The 21,716-nt window shown below is 40.1% G+C and overlaps 1 protein-coding gene across 1 annotated transcript in view; it reads left to right on the top strand.

Moving 5' to 3' along the window:
- Positions 1 to 21,716, top strand: part of gpc3 (glypican 3) — a 125,089-nt gene that overhangs the window by 39,242 nt on the left and 64,131 nt on the right. Inside the window, exon 3 of the mRNA XM_053630803.1 lies at positions 17,859 to 18,547. Within this exon, the coding sequence (XP_053486778.1) occupies positions 17,859 to 18,547 (689 nt within the window). The remainder of the gene's footprint in view (positions 1 to 17,858; positions 18,548 to 21,716) is intronic.

The raw sequence follows: 21,716 nt of genomic DNA, 5'->3' as shown, positions 1-21,716 counted from the left end.
TATCTGAAGGACATGATGACCTTTCTCTTCCTTTCTCCACTCCTGTTATTATTCTCTGCTTTTATATGGCTTGGGGTGCTATTCAATGCAACTCCACCAACAGATATGACGGATATGAATGTCGTTTTTGAAAGAACGAAAATCTGCTGTGAAAGCCAAGAAAATACTAACAGGATAATAACGACCATTCATCCAATAACAGGATAATAACACCCATTGACTGTGTGTGTGTCTCTGACGTGGTCCATTCAGTGCAGTGTTTTTTGTTTTTACTCTCTCTCTCTCTGAGGTTTAAAATTAAGGCATTATTAGTAGAAGACTACAAAAGTTTGTGGAATAATGATGCAGATTCTCAAGTGGTTTATCAACTGGCAATTGACTGTGTTAATTAAATTATCATCTAGATTAGGGGAACGTCTGTACTAATTAAACCTTGCTGCCATGTTAGTGGTATTTTAGCATCAGAAACTACACACACTTGCTTACACACTTGATGCTGTCAGTAATACACTGTGCCTTCTGGGCTTTTTTTTTTTTGTTCTCAGGCTTGAAGCGTACGTGCCTTTTTCCCTACCTTATCTAATAGATACTACATGTGGGTCTTAATTGTAAGAGAAGCTACAGGAAAGGACAATTTTAATTTAACAGCCCAATTCTCTCTGAGTCACGTCTCCATCTCTGTTGTTTCCCCAACCCTGTTGCTATTCCAGTCTGTTCTATGTGGGTCATTGCACTTGTCCGTTGGGATGGGAGACAAATGGGAATATCACACACTCTCCACCCCCCCTAAATTATTTTCCCAAGGTCTTTTCCCAGTTTGGGTAATCTTCCTGTGTTTCCAGCAATGTCTTCAGTTCTGCAAAGGCAATGCTTGACAGTATTGTCTAGTATAGTGAACTAGGATTATGTGTGTGTGTGTGTGTGTGTGTGTGTGTGGTGGTGGTGGTGGTGGTGGGGGGCTTAAGAAAATTGTTCCTAAGGGGACATTTAATCAAAGCATCTACCAAAACAAGCTCAGTCGCCAGTCTTCCTTTTAACCCCACATTTCAGTTTTTCATGTTTAGAGGAAGACGAGTTTTTACAGGAGGTTCTTTTGTCCCCATGCAGTTGTCGTTTGAAAACAAATGATGAACAGTGAGCTGGACAAAAAGATGTAAAACCAGGCTGTTTTTTTTTCTTTTCTTTTTTTTTCTTTCGCTTTCAGGCACGGGACTGCCATTGAGTGTGGATAAATGATTCAATCCCCAGAGTTCCCTCCCCATAGCAGGATGGGGCTGGGAAGGGCATATTCGGCAGGTCTGAAGGACGGAGTGGTTGCGAAGGCAGGCGGATCATTTACCTCTTCATTACCGTATTGCGAAGTTGTGCTGATGAGGGGAGTAATGCCATGCTGTGTGTTTAAGAATAGACCTCCAAACGTTACCCTCCCCCTTAGTTGTGAATGGCTGATGGTGAGATTTGTGTGTGTGTGTGTGTGTGTGCTGGAGGTCAAGGACAGACTGGTATGCCTTGCCTCTGGCTGCTCTTCTATGTACCTTTGTGGCGTTTATTTAAAGACCTCATCAACCTCATTCCTCACACACGTAGTGCTATACCCAGAGTGTCCTGCCTCCCAGTCTGCTGGATTAATTAATCTCCTTTCCATCCAGATCTAGGAAAACCGCTGAAAACGGCCTCGCTTCTTGCCGGTGGGCGTCCAGATGCCAGCTCTCACCCATTCATCATTATGACTTTGGGGATCGAGAGAGCGAAAGAGAGAGAGAAGGAGATATTGTGTAAAAGAAGATGCAGGAAAAAAATTGCAAGCCAGAGAGCGAAGCAGAAAGGGTGAGGGAGGCTCTCTCCCCCCTGACTGCTGCTATGATTAAAAGGGAGAGATGTAGTTATTGTTTGTGCTGAGAGGTACATGTAATATAATGTGTATATACTGCTGAGGTGTGCACCTGAGCCAAAGATGTATAGACAATGTAATAAGATGCACTGGGTATTTAAGATGAATACCTACTGTTATCCCAAACACAACCATTTAATTTGTTTGACTTGTTTTGCTTTTTATGATGCAAAGTACTTATGTTCCATTCAGTAGAAGTAAATAGACTGCAATATTATGAAGAAGCCACATGTGTAATACGGGTAAACATTGCAGCCAAATTCACATAGGTAAGAAGAGAAGAGATGTAAATAATGGGTTGGGAAGTGAAGGAGAGGTGGATGAGAGTGTGGTGTGAATCTTTTGATCAGAATGACAGCTGAAGAGACAGAGGTTTGTGGGGTGATGCCTTGCATGGAACATCTACGCTAATGCTATTCCTATCAACCTAAGAGACAAACAATCTAACAGTGAGGTCTGCTACACTAATGATTTCACAGCTGTGTGGGTGGATCATCTTTTTCTTATCCTGCTCTGTCCCCCACCCCCCCCCCCATCTCTCGTAGATACATGTACACTTTTTGCCAGCTACCTCACAGTCAGTATTATACACGCATACACACTTTCTGCCTACTACCTTGCAGTCAATACCTAATTTTTTATATATTTTTTTTTTGGATATTCATTCAGGCGCGTGCGATTCACAAAGATCAGCTCAGCTTGAGCATTTTTAATCAGACGTGGTGGAAATCAGTTTCCTGGAGGGATATGGGCAAAATAACTGTAAACACTTCTCCAGTTGTGCCTGTAAATAAGTGTGACTCAGAGGGGGGATTTTTCATGACTATGAAGAGCTTGCCAACTGCCAGGTGAAAATTATTCTCGGCTCCTGCAGAGCCATTGGTATCCTCTCATGTATGAATGCACAGTAAGTTTAGCAATATGCAACGCTCAAGCAAAAAATACCCATTTAAAGGCTCACCTAGTAGTAAAGAAGTACGGTTTAAAGCAAGACTGGTCTCATAGAGGTGCTTGTAAGTGACAGCAAACTTTTAATCACACTGAGCAGCTGTCCTGCCAGCAAATAGACCCTTTAGCAGTTTGTTTTTTTGTCACTCTTCATCAGCTCTTTCCACATCAGCGCTGTCCAATTTTGATGATCTTACCCGAGCTCTGCTAACTAGAACACACGGTTGGAGTTCGGCTCTGCGCTCACAGCTCCAAGTTGTTTTTATTGAAGCAGGAAATTTGGTCTTTTGATCTTTCCCTACACCTGCAGTGCTTTCTACACATTTATCACAGCTGACAGAGAGACCTGTCAAAGCGGCGCTGAGATATGGATCTTACCTGACTGGCCATTCGCACTTGAGCAGTGCTCTTCGGTGTGGAACTAATGTCCTAGTCAGCTGGGGGATCAGCTCCCTCCATGAGCCGGAGGGGCCGTGGATCAGAGCTAATAACAGCGACGCTGCCTTCCAACTAGACAGGATCTTTCAAAACTGCTGCCTGCTCCATCATCTGAGGCAGGCTGCAGAGCTAAGTCCGATGACAATCTGATTTAAATGCCTACCCCGAGGCACAGTTTGGACTTTTTATGCCTTCTGTTTATATAGTAACGAATATGGCATTTCGAAATCTGATTAAATTCGAGAGGCTTTGCTTTTGAATGTTCTGTTTGATAGTGTGTCGGCCTGCGCAAACACAAAAGACAAAGAAGAAATCAAATGTAATGGTGGACTATAGTAAGCCGTTTAAAGCATATATCATAATTTTGAAGAATTTTCTATGTTGTGAAGCTTTTACTGATGGTAATAGAGGCTGGCGAGGACTCTCCTGTGTGCATATGTAATATAATACATGTGGAAATGCTGCCCATTATCTGCATGCACTGGATAATGTGCAGCATTTCCACATGTATTATATTCCGCATGTATATGTGCGCATTATTATGGTCTGCAGACACGCTTTCAAAAGTATGCGCTTTCATTTTTACATATTTTGCATTGCACACCTACATTCAACTGTTTGCTCAGGAAGGAACAGGAATTTAATTGGGTCCGACCAGACTTGAAGCTGACAGTTACACTTCCTTCCACCTGGATGGTCTTGTTTATCAAGCAGGTAAATCTGTCCTGCTTGAGTTACATCATCTCAAACTCATGACACTGGAAATGAAGGTTAATCAGACACAGTGGCGCCTGAGTAAAAGTTAAGTTATACTTAATTTTTTTTTTTTATGAAGTTTTGGCTCTGTATACAAGAACACTTGATGTAAAATAAAAATGAGGATTATGATCTTAAATTGCCTTAATTTAAGGATATTGACATTTATTGTATACTGGGAGTAACCTACATTCTAATTGGCTAACTGGCTTCTTAGATGTTTCTCGGTCAAATACCTCATTTAATAATTTTTATATAGAAAAGATCTAAAAAGAAAATAACTTAAGATGCAGCATTTACAACCGGGAATTATTATTACAGATGCACCGATACTAAATTTCTCAGCCGATACCGATACCAATAACCGATTATTCAGAGTGATATCGGCCGATACAGACAGTCCTGCCTTTTATGCCTTCCTTTAAATTAATAATAATTAACTCCACAATTCTGAAAGAAATGCAAATAAAAACTTTATTCTCTCCATTTCAGCAAGTTGTTTCACAGTAACTGGTCTCATAAACAGAAAACACATTACCCAAATTAACATTAACACATGAACTGAACTCTGAAGATTAAAATAAGATTTATTAACGTATTGAATGTTATTAATTCATATTAACATTGACTGAATTCTAAAAAAAACCTCCTGTTAGTCTCACATTCACTCACCACAAACAAAAGCATTTCTACTTCATCATTGACATCAAACTGGTAATATATAATATCAACTTTTTATATATTAACATTAACTGGATATGAAATACACTACTCTACAAATATATTTTTCTGTGCAATATATATACTGTTTTATCAACTCCTCTTCATTTAAATCTTTCAACAGTGTGCTGGTGCTTTATTCAGCGCCAGCAGCTTGAGGAAATAAAAATTAGACTTGACGCTGAAACTCCTGCTTCACTGCTGCCCACTTCCGGTGTAAAATTTTAGCAGTGCAGAGCTTACAGAACTTACAAACTGCAGTTTTGTCGTCATTTCACACAAGAGACATCATCTTTACACACAGCACGAGATCGATGCATTTTCCCGCTCTTTTTTATTGACAGGATATAATCGACCCTGATCATCGGATGTTTTTAAACTAACGGCTGTTGGCCCATAGCGTGACAAATTGCCTTTATCGGCCGATACCGATTATCCACCGATACATCGGTGCATCTCTTATTATTATTATTGTTATTATTATTATTATTATTGTTGTTGTTGTTGTTGTTATTCATTTATTTTTTTACTGCTGTCTGTTTACATAATGGCAAAAGAAGTGTTAATGTCAGTAAAGCAGGCCAGCATGAGGCTGAAAAATCTGATATCTGAATTATCACCAAAGCGTTAAGCTTTTTAAAATAAACTGATTTACTAAATTGTGTAAAAATGTATATGGCTTATAGCAATATAACGCACCACAATATAATCACAGTAATAGCTGACCAAAGAGTACATGTAATGATTTAAGAAAAATCATTGAACAAATCATTGCAACAAAATATTTTTCAACCTAATCTCCACCACATGTGTAGCATATGAGCAAAGACAAGAATTCAAATTAGTTTCCCTGCATGGATGAAGATCAGAAACACTAAAATCTCACTTAGAATGGAATTCTGAGGACCGGTGTGGGGATATTAGTAAACATTTTTTGTGAAATGCATATTTATGTTGATGCATATTGACTTTGACATATTCAGGACCTCACAGCTCCAGTGTTGATGTAGATTTCCTCCAGGTTCTTCAGTTTCCTCTCTCTGGCCAAAAACATACAGTTAGGCAGCTTGGCTAGGATAGATTGGCCCTAGGTGTGGATGAGTATGCATGGTATTCTGGGATGGACTGGTGTCCCATCTAGAGTGAATTTTCCTGCCTTGCGCCCTGGGTTACTGGGTTAAACTCTGAAAACCTGACCAGGATTGCTGGCAATAAATTACTAAGGTTACTGGCAATAAATTTACATTTTATGACATTTGGCAGACTCCCTTATCCAGAGCAACTTACATTCATCTCATTTATACAACTGAGCAGTTGCGGGTTAAGGGCAGTGCTCAAGGGCCCAGCAGTAACAGCTTGGTGGTGCTGGGATTTGAACTCACAACCTTCCAATCAAAACTCCAACATCTTAACTACTGAGTTACCAGTGCCACTGAATTGTCAAATTCTTGAGTGAAAGCCATCCAATTCGTCCCTTTAGCGATGAAAGGATTTGGTGGTTGTTTTACTAAAATAGTCACTGAATGTAGCACAGAATGTTCAGGACATTAACTTTTTACTTAAATGTTCCAGTGTAACGTTTTACTTAAATGCCCCAAGTTGGAGAAATCTACACAAGAGCAACTTTAGGAAAGCAATCATGTCTGTTTCATCGGAGGACACATTGTTGGAGCGTAAAGTTTTTCATTTTGAATTCACATTATATTGTTGCTAGGGCGTACGATAGCTTAGTGGTTAGCACGTTTGCCTCACACCTTCAGGGTTGGAGGTTTGATTCCTGCCGCGTTCTCCCCGTGCTGCGGGGGTTTCCTCCGGGTAGTCTGGTTTCTCCCACCAGTCCAAAGACATGCACCGTAGGCTGATTGGCATGTCCAAAGTGTCCGTAGTGTGTGAATATGATTGTGCCCCGTCCAGGGTGTACCCCGCCTTGTACCCGATGCTCCCTAGGATAGGCTCCAGGTTCCCCGCGACCCTGAAGGATAAGCAGTATGGAAAATAGATGGATGGATTGATTATATTGTTGCATACTTTAAGAATCTATTGGCAAGAGAATATGATCTTAGATAAATGCTCTGAGTTTAAAACAGTCATAAGAACAGAAGATTGAAATGATAGTTCATTAAATAGTAGACTGCATTTAAAAAAAAAACAAACAAAAAACCCCAAAAACCTTATGGATTGACGAGATGAAAAATAAACTTTTAAAAAATGAATCAAAATTTGTCTCTGCTATAAGAAATAAGAAAACCAAACACTTCATCTGAATAAAATGCCAGCATGTTGTTCTGGTAAAATTTTATTGACCGTCTGACTGAGGTTGTTCTTCCCTCGGTTAATTTTCCTCATTAACTGTCTAGTAATGCCAATAAATAAACCAGGAAGTGTTGAAAGAATCCTTATAAGTGTGTAGAATATAAACGGAGCAGAGTGTTAAATGTGCTGTTTGACAGACCCATAATAACGAGCTCCATCTTTGAATGAATGAATGTATGTAATGTTGTGTGAGGAGCCCAGATCTAGACGAATGAAGAAACAGAAAACATAAAGCTACTGAGCTCTTCATGTCCACATTCACTTTGGATGGACTGAGCACAAGTGACCTTATTTTTTTTTATTTTATTGTATTTGTATGCCTTTCTGTATTTCTTTTTCTGTCTCCCTTATACACACTTCCTCTCCCGCTGTCACTTTCTCAGTGTGCCTTACATCTGGCGTGAACACTTCAAAACCTGCCTCTATCCCCCTCACTGCTCTGCTTTTAAATTCAGCACCATGCTCTTTTATCTGCCTTTAAAGACCGGCTTCAAAAAGGAAGCAAGTTTTCAATCATTATCACTTCATTACTCATACTAAAGCCTTCTATTAACATGAATCCGGCAGCTAATATGTGTGTGTGTAGGGCTAAATAATACCCAACCCAGAAATAAAATGCAGTAGGCAGAGAGAGTAATTGGATGGATGGGTGTGATATTTAGGAATGGCAGAACCAGAAAGAAAGATGAAAAAGGTCTAGGGGAGGTGTGGGGGCGAGCTTTTCTATTTATTTTTTAAAACAAATGCCATTCTTAGAAAGGTAGGCCAGAGAGCAGAGTCTAGGGTCTTTGTCATCTGTGGATTCACTTGTTTTCTTTGTGGCGATATTTCTCTGTGCGCTTGTCTTGAGGTGCATTCTTGTCTGTGTGTTTAAACCCTGAACAAAGCAGAATGCCATTGATTTGTGTCGTGTGTTCATCATGAAGCATGGTAGGCGTTCGTAGTCCTTCGTAGAAAGGACTTTGAAGAAATGGCTGTGACTCAAGTTTTATTGAGTGTTTCATGTGACTGTAAGATTACCGTCACTTGACTCTGGCTGCCTTTGATTAGGGTTTCAAAGCAAGGCTCTCTGGGCAAGTTCTGGCATGTTTTGAGCTGCCATGTCTGGCACATTTTGAGCCTCTGGGATGCATTGTGATAATAAAATGCATACTGGAGCAAAAGGAAATGGGAACAGTGAAATATATAAAGATATTTACACAGCCTACATCAATACACACTGATATTTACATCTGTACATACACAAATCCTTAAGTAAATAAAAAAACGTCGTACTACCCTGGGAAGAATGTTCTGTAGAGTTAAAGTACAAATACCTGCCAGATGGTAGAAGGCCTAAGAAAGAGTGGCTAGGATGACCAGGGGTCCTTTATAATGCTGTGTGCTTTAGTCAAGCAAAATGTTTTGGATAATATCCTGGATAGAAGGAAATTTGCTAGCACTTTTGGACTTGACTGCCCACTATACCTTATGCACACTATGCCTTACTTGTGCATTAAAAACCGAGACGATGTTTGGCGTAATATGTTTACACTCAGATCAGAATATCCACACTGGTGCAAGGAGGATGATGAAAGATAGATAGAGCAGAATCTGCTGCTGTGTTCATCTGTTTATAGCAGCTCATTTATCCGAGAGTGATGGCAGCCGGCAGAGATGAGCGATGGCTTGGGTAAGTGAGTAACTTAATGCCCTCATCTGATGAGCCGTCCCTGCGTTAGTCTCTGGCCTGCACGATGGTATTGCACCCTTACCAGAACTCTGTTTCCTTCCTTACTGGAAGCGCCAACCCCCTCTCAGCGTGAGCTGTGTTCCCGCACAAATCTCTGCAGCACCCTGGTGGTCAGATGCAATTCCCCTCACGCTGAACCCGCAGACGGTCCTCCACAGGTGTGCCCAATATCTTCTCAGGTTACACTCGAGCTCCAAGTGATTATAAGCCTTCCATCATCTTTTGTGCTCTGCATAAGCTCCTTCCTTCTAATCAACGGAGCTGGTGGGAATGAACAGAATGTTTAGGTGATATATGAAGCGTGGCTCTCATCTGGCAGGTAGTGACTGTATTAGCAGCGATGACCAGGTGGTGCCGCTCCTCCTCATCGCTCTCCCTGGCGGCTAGAGGTGACACTCCATCAGGGAAATTGATTGTGCTCGTTGCACGGCTAATTTATTGATGATCCGCCCCTAGCAGGGATAATGAGTTCATGGGCTTCTGATTGATGTCCGAATGGTCTGTATAGCAGAGCTGGGATTACCACTGCATGCCTATCAGCTGGGACAAGCAATTTGTTTAGATGAGCACCTAGTACATTGACATATCGATTAAAGCCTAATCTGAATGAATATTCCTGTTCACCTCTGAGGTTGGAGGTTTGATTAGGGCAAATCTGAAAATCATTGTAAAAGGCATACCCAGAAAGGTAAAATAAACAGGTATGAGTCAACACTAAGAGAAAGTCTAAATGCTCAGAGTTACAGTAACTAATGCATGATAATACTTTTTCTGAAGAGATAAAGAAAGAGCAGGGTATAAATGGACAGACTAATTAAGAACTAAACACAGAACAGCAGAACACAATTGGATAACACTTAATCACAGGACAGGGGAGGAGACAGGACTAGAACAGAAATAAACAAAAAAAAAAAAAGACCGTGCTCATTGCACACTGAACTTCTCTGAGAGCTGAGAGGGGAAATTTCTGACCGCACCGATTAGAAAGCAAAACCGATTATTTCTTTACACATGGTTCTGTAATTGTCTGGTTGAATAGCTTGATCCTATTCCTTATTACTGCTTGTTAGTTATCTGTCGTATTTGTGTTCTGATGCCACAGGTAAGGGCATTTTTAAGAAAAACTATCCTAGAAAATGAATTAATGGTCTGACTCCATCCATCCATCCATCCATCTTCTTCCGCTTACTCCTTCTTCAGGGTCACGGGGAAACCTGGAGCCAATCCCAGGGAGCATCGGGCACAAGGCGGGGTACACCCTGGACAGTGTTAATGGTCTGACTCTCATACTTAAATTTCTTATGTTTCTAATATTAATCTTTTGTGCTTGGACTGTATAAACAGGTCCTAAATTTAAAGTCGCATTTACAGGCCGATAAATGTGAGGCTTGTACTTAAGCACTCATGATAAAGAATCTTCCATATTTAGAAGACTAGCTGTGCTTTAGCTTGCTGTTAAGCTCCACGCCATTCTAATGTTCCTGATGTATTACTTATACAGTGGATGGTAATAGCTGGTGCTCATCTAAGTTTTTCTTTTTTTTTTTCTTCTCAAATACGGTATATAAATGCTACTTGGTTACACATTCATTGACGTTGGTGATAAATGACCCGACTAAGTAAAAATTAGATCTTCTCCTACTGCATAATCCTTGGTTGGAGCATCTTGTAGCTGTTAATGGAGTGATTTGAGAGAGTTATCATTACTCATGCTTTAATCAGCGAGCCTTTCCTATGTTTCTGGGCTTGTTTATGTATTTGACTTTTGTCTATGACGTTGAAGTAGCAAGAAATACAAATGTATATCTGTTTATCTTCACAAAGGGCCATATTCAGAGTTGGCTACTTAAGTTCAAAAGTTATGTCAGTGTTTATGCTGTAGAATGCTTCTCGCATTCAGAGTAGTTCTTGCATTCAAGAGTGTAGTTCCCACCTCCAAAGTTGCCTTGTTTTTTTTTTGTGAAAGCAAGGTGTCAGTTTTTAAAATATCTTCTAGATTACTGCATTTAAACACAAGCACTTGCCTTTAAGGCAAGGGATGGATCAGGGATATAAAATGTAGACTGAAGAAGCAGACCGTTTTTTTTTTTTTCTTTGCTGTTAAACGTAATAAGATGTAACATGAAAACAAGAGACAATTTCGATATATAAAGACTATATATGATGTGCTAATAAAATGATTTATATAATAATACAGTGAAAAGATGATGGGTATTGAAATGAAATAAACATTGAATAGGAGTCTAGTATACTTATAGTTTAGTATAATTGTTACTGTACATGAATAGTCCTATTTGGTTTAATTTTAAAAATTTTATACAGGAGCCTATGAAGCCCTTGATTCAGCACGTCTTATTATTTAGCATTTTATTTTTTAATATCGGTTTCATTAACAGTTAATTGTGTGCACTTAATGAAGCTACAGGATAGTAGTAATTCATTAGTTCATAAGAAACTAGTATGATACACAGTGCGTTTACATGGACAACAATAATCCGATATTAACCCGATTAAGATGATACTCTGATTAAGAAACTAGCATGTAAACAGTGATTATTGATGACCTTAATCCGGCTAAAGTCATACTCAAAGTAAACACAAATCGAATTAAGACATGTGGAGAATTCCTGTTTTAGTCGAATAATCTACGTGCATTATAGACATGTACACACCTTAATCACACTATTAACATCGTGTGGTAGTTTTCACCGCATTTTGCGACAGGACACGTTCACACACGGCAGTGCTCAACCGTTTTACGGCAAAGAGGAGAGCACGGCCGTGTCCGAAACCGTGTACTTACCTACTATATAGTAGGCGAGATACACGTGTTTTAGCTACTAAACAGTAGGTAAGTACGCGGTTTCGGACGCAGCCCACGGCTTCAAGCAGTCGTCTATTTGCACGTATAGCATGACAAATAATTAACTGCATTTGAAGCTTTCATAAAATTAAAAATAAAAACACCAAAAACTGTATATGGTACCATAACGAAGACCAACTGTATGTCGATATGTGAAATTCTGGAGGGACGTCGGACAGCGCGGCGTGGGGATGTAATGATGTGTGCCGTTAATCAGTCTATGTTTTATAACATGTAAAACAGGAACACGAAAGGAATATTCTAAAAGCGACTCATAAACACCTTAATCACAATATTGTCTTATTCAGAATAAGGTAATTAATTCGATTATTGCTGACCATGTAAACGTAGTCATTTATAACCCTTTAATTCCCTACGTTGAGTTGTCAAATTAATAAAATAATGACAATGTTTATTTGATGTTAATCTGATGCGCTCTCCTATAAAGAACATGCTCACAATTTAAAGGATAAGCTGACCGGCATTCAGCTGCTTTGGTAACAGCTCGTTTTCAGTGTAATAATTTTGTCCATAAAAAAAAATTTGATCTCTGATTAAGACGCTGTCTCCTGGTGAGTTGAAATGGAAGGTTTGGATAATCTGTTGTCCTTCAGTACAGTGTGTGTTATGTGATCCACGTGTATTATGATCCATGCTTTCCTCTCAATCTAAATCCTCTTGCACAGATACATTGACCTGTATATCCTCCTTCCTTCATATAGCTGGTTCTTCTCTTTTTATATAAAGAGCATTATCGGACAGAAGCTTTCTGCTCAATGAGGTCACGCAGTAGCAGTGCCCTGGTAAAGGGGATGTATAATCCATTAGAAAAGATAAGAGTTCTCTGTTCACTACATGCTCGTGCTGTGTCAGGCAACTTTGCTTACTCCATTAGAGGATACCTGATATGGGACGTGCCGATTGATGCAGACCCTCCTGATCTGAGAAATGATAGGAAAGCACAGAACAGCATACAGTTCAACTGATCTGTATGACCCTTTTACTAAAATAAAGCATTACATTAAGAGAGATTCTCTTTCTCTTTCTCTCTCTCTCTCTCTGCCCTTTTATCCTCTCTCCTATTAGTCATCTCTAAGTGATTCAAACACATCATTTGTCTTTAGGCTTTAGAAGCGTATATGAAGGAGAGAAGCTACTGAATTGAGATTGTACTCAATGTACAGTATTGTATGTTGGACAAGATCTGGCTATACACAGAGCTTCCTGGTATGACTTTTGTCTTTGTTTTACTGAAATTAATGTGTATGATGAGCAGGGATGGACAAATTCATTAAGATATATGTATGTATCTATCGACTACAAACTACCCCAACTGAAAAAAGTAGGCTATCAGGATCAAATACTGAACATTTTTAAAGAGAGACCAGTACTACTGATATCAGTAGTGCTACTTTAGTTGATAAGGGTAACATTATCATTTTAATGTATGATCTGTATCGCTCTGTACCATTCAAAAACCACACTCTTGTGTTCTGTACTAAATCAGTAAGTCAAACACTGTCTATAACAAACTGTGTCGAGGGTGGATGCAGTTGCGAGTACAGTCCTTTTTAAGAACAAATTCAAATGGATAGACCAACCTGTAGTCAGAAACTGGGTTGACAAAAACAAAGATGATAAATGGCGGGGGGGGGCAAAAAAAGTTGCGTGTACATGTTTGCATAAGCCAAACTGAACTCGGTCGGATTTACAAAAGTTTCGGACATGCTGATTTTCTTTGTACTCGTGTCCATATTTATGTTGATCACTCATAAAGTGCAAAGCATGTTCCCAATACAGATCATTTGCATGTAGTGATGCCCAGAATACATCCATAAAAAGGTCAAGCTCACAGATGGCCAGAAACACAAAATGATTATTAAGCGATGAAAGAAAAGGCAGGAGCGGAAGTTATTTTGACTCACTTCTATGCCAGTAAAAATATTTAGCAGTGTAACAGCATGTGAAAAGGTCCAAATCTAGAGACAAGGTGAACTGGGTGTAAATTTAGTGAGGTGACAAGAAAACAGTGCGACATGAAAAGATCTACATTGTACCCAGGTGATCACGGATACCAAGCACATCATTCAGGAAAACTGCTAGTTTAAATATTGTTTTAAGTGTCTTTAGTCGATATGGTTGAAGTGTTGCACAGCGTTAAAAGAAGATGCGGTGACGAACAGAGCTGGTTTGAAATCCAGTTTTCATCCTGATGTGCACGTAATCTTCCGTCAGCTGAGGCATTTGGTTACGGCTTATGGCTCGGCACAGACAGACTACCCTGTCCTCCGTCAATATGCCGCCATTTCCTTTGTCATAGTTGAATGACTAGATTTATTCATGAGTTTGTATTGGTTCTTAGCCCGTGCCCTAGTGAACCAGCATTAGGATGTGTTTTTGATAGAGACAACAAGACACTTCTATACGTCTCTGTGGATAAGGGTGTCTGCTAAATGCTGCAAATGTAATTAAAATGAGCAATTTAGACTTGACGCTATCCATATACAAGTCGATCAAGTCCATGTTTACATTAATTAGTCTTATTAATGTGTAAATTTACACTCACTCGGGGGCATGAGTAGGATGTGAATGTTTGGAACACATTACAGTAATAATACATGAATAATCATGCACTAATACCTGAATTAATACTTAGTTAAATATGAGCTCATGATAAGGCATGGACTAATCACAAACTAATGAAGCGCTAACCTTAACCACGACCCGAGTCTGATTAATTCATGCGTGAATAACGACTACCTTAAGTACATGGTAGTACATGCTTGTTAGTTGATGTATTAATTAACACGTAAGGGTAAACTAAATCAAACACGCGCTATTAAAAAGAATGTGAATTAAACGTGCAAAATTTCTCTTATAATCTTATAGTAAAATCTTCTAATGATAATTAATGTGTTTGCAGGTGAGTGGATTTTGTGAGTACACTTTGGGTTTATGTGTGTGTGTGTATTTTCTTTAAGAGAGGTGCGTGTTCAGTCCTCACCCTCCCAAGACCTTTCGAGCATTTGTTGCTTTTCTAAGCTCACCATTTAAAGGAAGTGTAAGTCCATCTGAGGCTCGATGGGTCAACTGAGGCTGAGTCACAGAAACACAAAACAGACCATTCCATCCAAACCTTTTAAAACCTTTCACTACAGCCATGTTTCATTTGTGTCGATACTGAGCAAGGCACTTCCACTACATTATATTTTATTATATTCATCATGGCATTACACTTTGTGAGCTATTGTGGTCCAGAAGCTAGCCTTTGGGACAATTTTAAAACCATCAGCGGCTAATACAGTATCTGACTATTCTTTTTTCTTCTTCTTCTTCTTTTTGTGAAGAAAAGAATATTTCTATCTTTTTTTTCCCTGATAATCCACTTTTGCAATGTCCTAAGGCTTTAAAAGAAAATGATGCAGTTTTGTATCTGCTATGGTGAGCAAAAATGATTTAAGTTCTAGGGTCTGGCCTCAGGCTTCAGGTGCATTTATACTGTTGTATTTTAGATGGAACATGTTTCTAATTTTAAAAGTTAGTTTTTTTTAAAATATTTTTTTATTAGGTGACAAACCTTTCCAAAACTTGGATCAGCCTTTATCTAGCAACCACGGCAACAGGATTTTGCAGCACCTTGCACAAGCAATGGAGCACAAACGTGTACACACATAAACGTGTGCAACAACGACCTGCAGATTGGTCAGATGATGAGACCGCGAACCTTGTTTTTGTTAGCATTAAAACCTTTTACCCTTTTACAGCTTAGTGATTTCTTTCTAGTCTCCATCAGTGAACGTTATAGATTCATCCAGATTGTGTTTAGTAACAGCCTTGGCCCCTGACAGCGGCACTCGCTGGTTGAGATGGATGGAGCAGTTAATGATTGCAGCTGAAAACAGTCTGCTTAGCAGCATGCTGATGTCACAGCACACCAGGAGTGTGGCCTAATTAGAGTCTCCACTCTTTTGGATCACCTTCAGCCTCTCTGACCTGTTCATTAATGAGCCAGACTTTTTCTGATTACCTTTCCTGACTTTTCTCTTCTTAGACTCACTCACTAGGTTTATTATTTCAATCAGTTGAATTCTTATTCATTTCAAAGTTTCCTTTATTGAAATAACTACCTTTTGTCTTTGTTTTATTTGTTAGTACATAAAATTGGTTGGTTGATTAATATTGATAAACTGGACACTATGTATTTATCAGGTAATTTTATCAGGTAGACTTACCATAGAGCTGCTTGTTGTAAAATGACTGTAAAAAATGTTCTGTAGTCCATTTATTCACTATTTATTAATGTAAAAGGGCCACCATATGGCCCTTGACCAGATATTTTTGGATGGCAGACCAATTTCCGAAAATCCATGGCGCAAACATAGTAGTGTTGGGTACAATTCCTGGGATGTCACTGTCAAGGATAAGAATACTCTGCTAACCAAAAATATCCAATTAACAGCAGCTCTGTGCCTCGAAACTGACACTCATGATGGGTTAGATAATGATTAATTATCCACCACATACTGGGCATGGAGGAAAAATTACCTATATTCTCAAACTGTACACCTACAAGGTAGACTAACAGAGTAGGTGTGTCTCATTTGCACACAGTAAGCCTCACTCATCAATCTTTTTGGATGACGAGTTTCAGAAATGCTGATTTTTCTTCCGACGCCCACAAAACTTTGCATGAAAGGTAACGCTTGCTCAGATGAAATAATGAGTAAACGGCAAAAAAAAAAAAAGAATTCTCAGAGGTGGAAGTGGAAGTTACTTTGACTCACGTTTATGAAAATAAAAATATATATTATTGACATGAAAACGCAGAAAAAGGAAACTGGCAATGCACGCTCCCCGAAGCCTTGTTGGAAGAGCAGGGGGGCGTGTATCAAAAGGAGAAGCCCAATGATGGCACACTATGGAGTATATGGCATGTTGCAGTTTAAGACATACACCAGATTGGTCACTTATCAGTCACTTAGTGATGGCTCTAATAAAGTGTTTTATAAATGAAGTGTTGCCATGGCACATGTAACTGATTTGCACACCATCTGCACCATCAGCATGTCATTTTATGCAGCTGCATTTCTTCTTAATTGAATGACTGGTCTTATTTTTCTTCATTTATGGATTTATGTTTGCTTTCTTTCTTTCTTTTTTTTAAATATCTAATATTTATTTAGTTAATGCCATAAATATGAAACAACTGGGTTTCACGAACTTTTCATAACATTTGTGTGTAATAAAAAAAAAAATACAAAAGCTGTCTGAACTTAAAAGTGTGATCCATACATGTAAGTGCAGTAAATCGATTTATATGATTTGAAACCGATCAAGCAAAGTTTCTATTGGTTAATTCCATATGCGTAATGGACACGCGCTTGGTAGAATACAGAATTTCGAGTTTAAAACGAAATCCGTTTGTGATTGAGGCCCAATAAGTGCACATTGGGTACCGTGTCAGTGGTGGTCCATTTCCGTTGGAGTGAGTGCAAGGAACTTAAGTAGCCTACACTGTAGATGGGTATGTCTACTTAATAAACTAGCAACTGAGTCATAAACTGTACACCCAACAAAATACTGCATACTTCTTAATAAGTGACTCACATGCTTGCAGTGATATTCTCCCCCTCATCTAATCCTATCTTATTCCCTCTCTTCATGTTCCTCAGCCTCTCAGGCTCTCCTCACTGCAACCCCCTCTCCCCTGCTTGTTGGTGTGGATTTGGAAAGGAGCCATTCTATGCTTCTGCACTGATAAGACTCCACTGAGCGCTTTCATATGCATCTGATTATTTCTGAGCTCCGGCTTACAATTTGTGCTGTTTTCTTCTCTCAGCATCTTTGAGGCTCAGAATCTCAAACAGCCTCCAGTGTGGATGAATGCTCTCCTTTTAAGTCTTTAAAATGGTTGAAAAGCAGCCTTTGTTGTTCAGGAAGGTCACTTCTGAAAACTGTGGTTCCCAATTGATATGGGAATATGGGATGCTTTAGATTCTTTTCTGCTGTCTGTCATCTGTAGAGAGTGAGGGACTACAGTCAGATTTACTCGAGGTTTTCTGATGTGTAATATACTAATATCAACTGTGTATAACAATGGGAGTGTAAACATTTCAAACAGGATTAATTAGGCATCTAAAACAAGTAAATAATTACATTGATCTGAACGGTTGTTCTTCTCTCTTGCTTTCTTTTAGAGGCCTTTGACATGGTGTTGCGCTTGGGCCGTAACTCTACTCTCACCCTGCTGAGGGAGGAGTTCCCAGGCTTGGGTAGTGGAGCCAATGGTGCTGCAACTCAACTCTTCCTGGAAATGTCCCTATACATCCTTGGCTCTGATGCCAACGTGAACGACATGGTGACCTCCTTCTTCTCACGCCTCTTCCCTCTTGCCTATCGCCGCCTCTTGGGCAATGGGGCAGCAGCAGGAATCTCAGATGAGTGCATGCACAGGTTGTGGCGTGAGGTGTCGGCATTCAGCTCTTACCCTAAGCTAATGATGACTCGCCTCTCACGGTCACTGCTGGCCACGCGTCTCTTCCTTCAGGCGCTGAACCTGGGCATCGAGGTGGTGAACACCACGCAGCACCTGAAGGCGGGACGGGAGTGCGGCCGGGCACTGCTCCGCCTGTGGTACTGTCCATTGTGCCAAGGGCTGATGGAGGCGCGACCATGCAAGGCAATGTGCCTTGTAACTATGGGAACCTGTCTTGGGGGAGCAGCCGAGGTGCAGCCACACTGGAGAGCCTACGTAGACGGACTGGGCACTTTGGCAGCTGCCATGAGAGGAGAGCAGGACATTGAGGCGGTGGTGCTCAGGCTGCACGTCATCATCCGGATGGCTCTCAGACATATTGTGGGGGCCAAGAGCAAAGTGAATGCACAGGTCAGTTATATAAAGACACCATTCTTTCTATAGGTAGTAGGGCAGGTATTCATAGGGCAGCTGCAGGAGCATTAGCTGGAAAGTTAATCATCCAGGGCTGAGCCCAGATTCTTCTCCATCATAAACCTTTTTAAAAAATCGTACTTTTGAATTGAAGTACTGTTTCCGTGCAATTTAGTTTTTCAAAGTGAGTGCTAATTGCTTTAAAAATGTGAAAAGTTGGATTTATCATAAAAATTGCTTTGGGTGTTATCACTGTTTGCATGAATAACAGACCGATAAAATATAAAACTTTTTGGCTATCTAACATGAGACTAGGCTAGTTTAGTCATCATTGTACAGTATGGGTTTAGCTGCTACAGTGCCATGCAAAGTACGTTCGCTGTCCTTATGCTCGGCTCATATCACGTTCACGGAACTTGGAACTCGTACAGACATTTACACACCTTGTTTTCCTACTCAGCATGAAGGGATGTTAGTGTTTCAATTTCAACCCCTTTACAGACAAGAAATTGGCATATATCCAATTTACCCCCACACTAACTGAAAATTTGTGGCAGCCAATAAGACACGAGTATTTTCACGTCTTTTTCCTGTAAACCTGTCTGATTGGTCTCGCTTCCATTCAATGAAGATGAAATACAGCACTCCGTTCGCTGAAAATTACAACACCGCTGTCTCCTTTTACTGATGTTCAGTTACGTAGTGACAAACCGCTCCAAGTGGAGAATTATACGGGGCTAAAGAAAAAAATCTTCAAGGCTACAGCCCCCAATGCCGAGGTCAGGTTACGCCCCTGGGCAGCTGCAAATCATGTTCCTTACGCTAGCTGTGCTAAGTATGCTAATTTCCTGCTTTTGGTATATCCATGAAATGATCAGCCTACGCCAACATAATCTCTCTTCTGTTTTCAGTAGGGTCAGGTTTTATACATAGTTATAGCTTTCTCCTTTCTCCGTTATATCAAGCCAAGAAAATGACTACGGATTGGTCAAAGGAACGAACTTGCAAACACATTAATGGCCTTCCGGTTTTAAGGAATCATGCTGTCTTTGTTTTAACTTTGTCTACTGTATACACTGAATCTACAGTGCATATGCAATTACCACACACCCTCATTTTAACGCATTTCTCTGCATTCAACTGCACTTAGACTATTATAAGTGAGGAAATTTCCCATTCCCTTCCCAGTACAAGGAAACGTTTCAATTCCTGGCTTTGTTAATTGCACGTACGCTACAGATGCAGTAGACAGAGATTAGGTTTGAAACGCACTGGATTATTCCATGAACTCTTGAAGCCCCTGAAGAAAGGACTGACCTCTGATTTACACATATTGGGTATTTTAAAAACATCTAACTGACTAGAAACCTTCCCTTTCTGTTTTATTAACACATAATCCACTTTTGCACTAAATTGTGTAACTACACTTTGAATTGCTCTAACAGCAACGCTGTATCCAGCAATTTCCAGAAAGCAGTGCCTGCATCTCCTCTCCCTGCTCAGCGGTGACCCTTTCAGTGGGGCAGAAGGAGTTAAAGAGCAATAACACACTCCAGTTGCTCTTGTGTGTTTGAGGGCAAATGCTCATGAAATATTGAAAAAGTGCTGGGTCTAAGCTTGCTCTGTATCCAGTTTCTGCATGGTGTCCATCACACGCACGCACACACACACACACATATATATATATTATACATACATATACACTTGTCTATTACTTATATAAAATCTTTGTTTATTCTCTGCTGTGTGTCTGGAATGATGCTGCTTTGATTCTACTGTGCTTGAGATTTGATGATTTGATTAGATTTGTTAACAACAGGGGTGTCCAATCTTATCCAGAAAGGGCCGGTGTGGGTGCAGGTTTTCATTCCAACCAAGCAGAAGCCACACCTGAGTCTTCTGAAAGCCAAGATCAACTGATTAAACAGGTGGAATCAGGTGTGGCTCCTGCTTGGTTGGAATGAAAACCTGCACACACACCGGCCCTTTGCGCATAAGATTGGACACCCCTGGTTTACAAGCATTTGTTTGTGCCCTATATATGTAAAGTATGCTTTGGGTAAATTTAACTATACTTTGGGAAGTGTGTACAACTTAGTCCAGGCTTCAGTTCTTAGAGAGCACTAGATGGAGGCATTGTGTTCAGTATATTTCCATCATGTACTGGAGGTTAGGACGGATAGGCAGACAAATCCAAAACGTGAGACGTAGGCGTGGTCAAACAGGGAAAAGGTCAGGCGATCAGCAAACGGACATAAACAAGGTGAGGAAAAACGAGAAACTAGAAGCGAGAACAAAAACCATGAAAGGAAACACGATGAACAATGGCTTGACACGGTGATAACACTCAATACTTCGCAACGCATATAGACACACGAGGGGTCTACGTAATGAACATAATCAGGGGTGAATGCAAAACAACTGAGACTAATGATGACACATAAGGGAACAACCAATGACAATACAGCGGCGGAGACAGGACAGAAATCATAACAAACGCACGTGTCAAAATGAACAAAGTGAATGTCCCTGAAACCCGGAAACGGGCAATTGAGCTTCGGAGTGCGCTGCGAGCTCCAGCACTTTGCGCGAGGGGAAATTGTGACAGTTTCACTTTATTTCAGCTCCATGTTAAAGTGTGAAATGTCAGCAGCAACCCACTTGCTGCAACAGCACTTTTGATTTCATCTATAAGGTGGTGTGAAACTGGGATGTCAGACTCCAGACTTGAAAGGGCACATGCTGCATGTTCTAGGGCTTTTCCTGCTTTAAAACACCTGATTCAACACATCAGGTAATTATCAGGCTCTCCATGAGTTGAAGTGGGTGTGATGAAGCAACGTTTAGCAATGAAGCAACAAAGTTTATTTTCGGCCGTAAACACTCTAATCTGATCCAGTTGATAGAGAAGGCAGTTATGTTAGTGATGTGAAGAACTAAATTAACGTGGGAATGGTTGGTATGATTTTGAATTACAGGGAAGATAGAGACAAAAAAAATCATTCATTCATCTTACTGCTTTATCTTGGATACGATGGAGCCCGAGCCTGTATTGGGAACACTGGGCACAAAGAATAAAGGGACACAGGGCACCACACACACACACACACGGAGTATAACGCGATTTTGCTATCTGTTTAGTGTTCCAAATATCCACACCTTTATT

The sequence above is a fragment of the Ictalurus furcatus genome, chromosome 8 (assembly GCF_023375685.1).
Source record: "Ictalurus furcatus strain D&B chromosome 8, Billie_1.0, whole genome shotgun sequence".
Lineage (NCBI taxonomy): Eukaryota > Metazoa > Chordata > Actinopteri > Siluriformes > Ictaluridae > Ictalurus > Ictalurus furcatus.
Note: the sequence above shows the minus strand (reverse complement) of the source record. Positions and strands in the feature narration are given on the sequence as shown.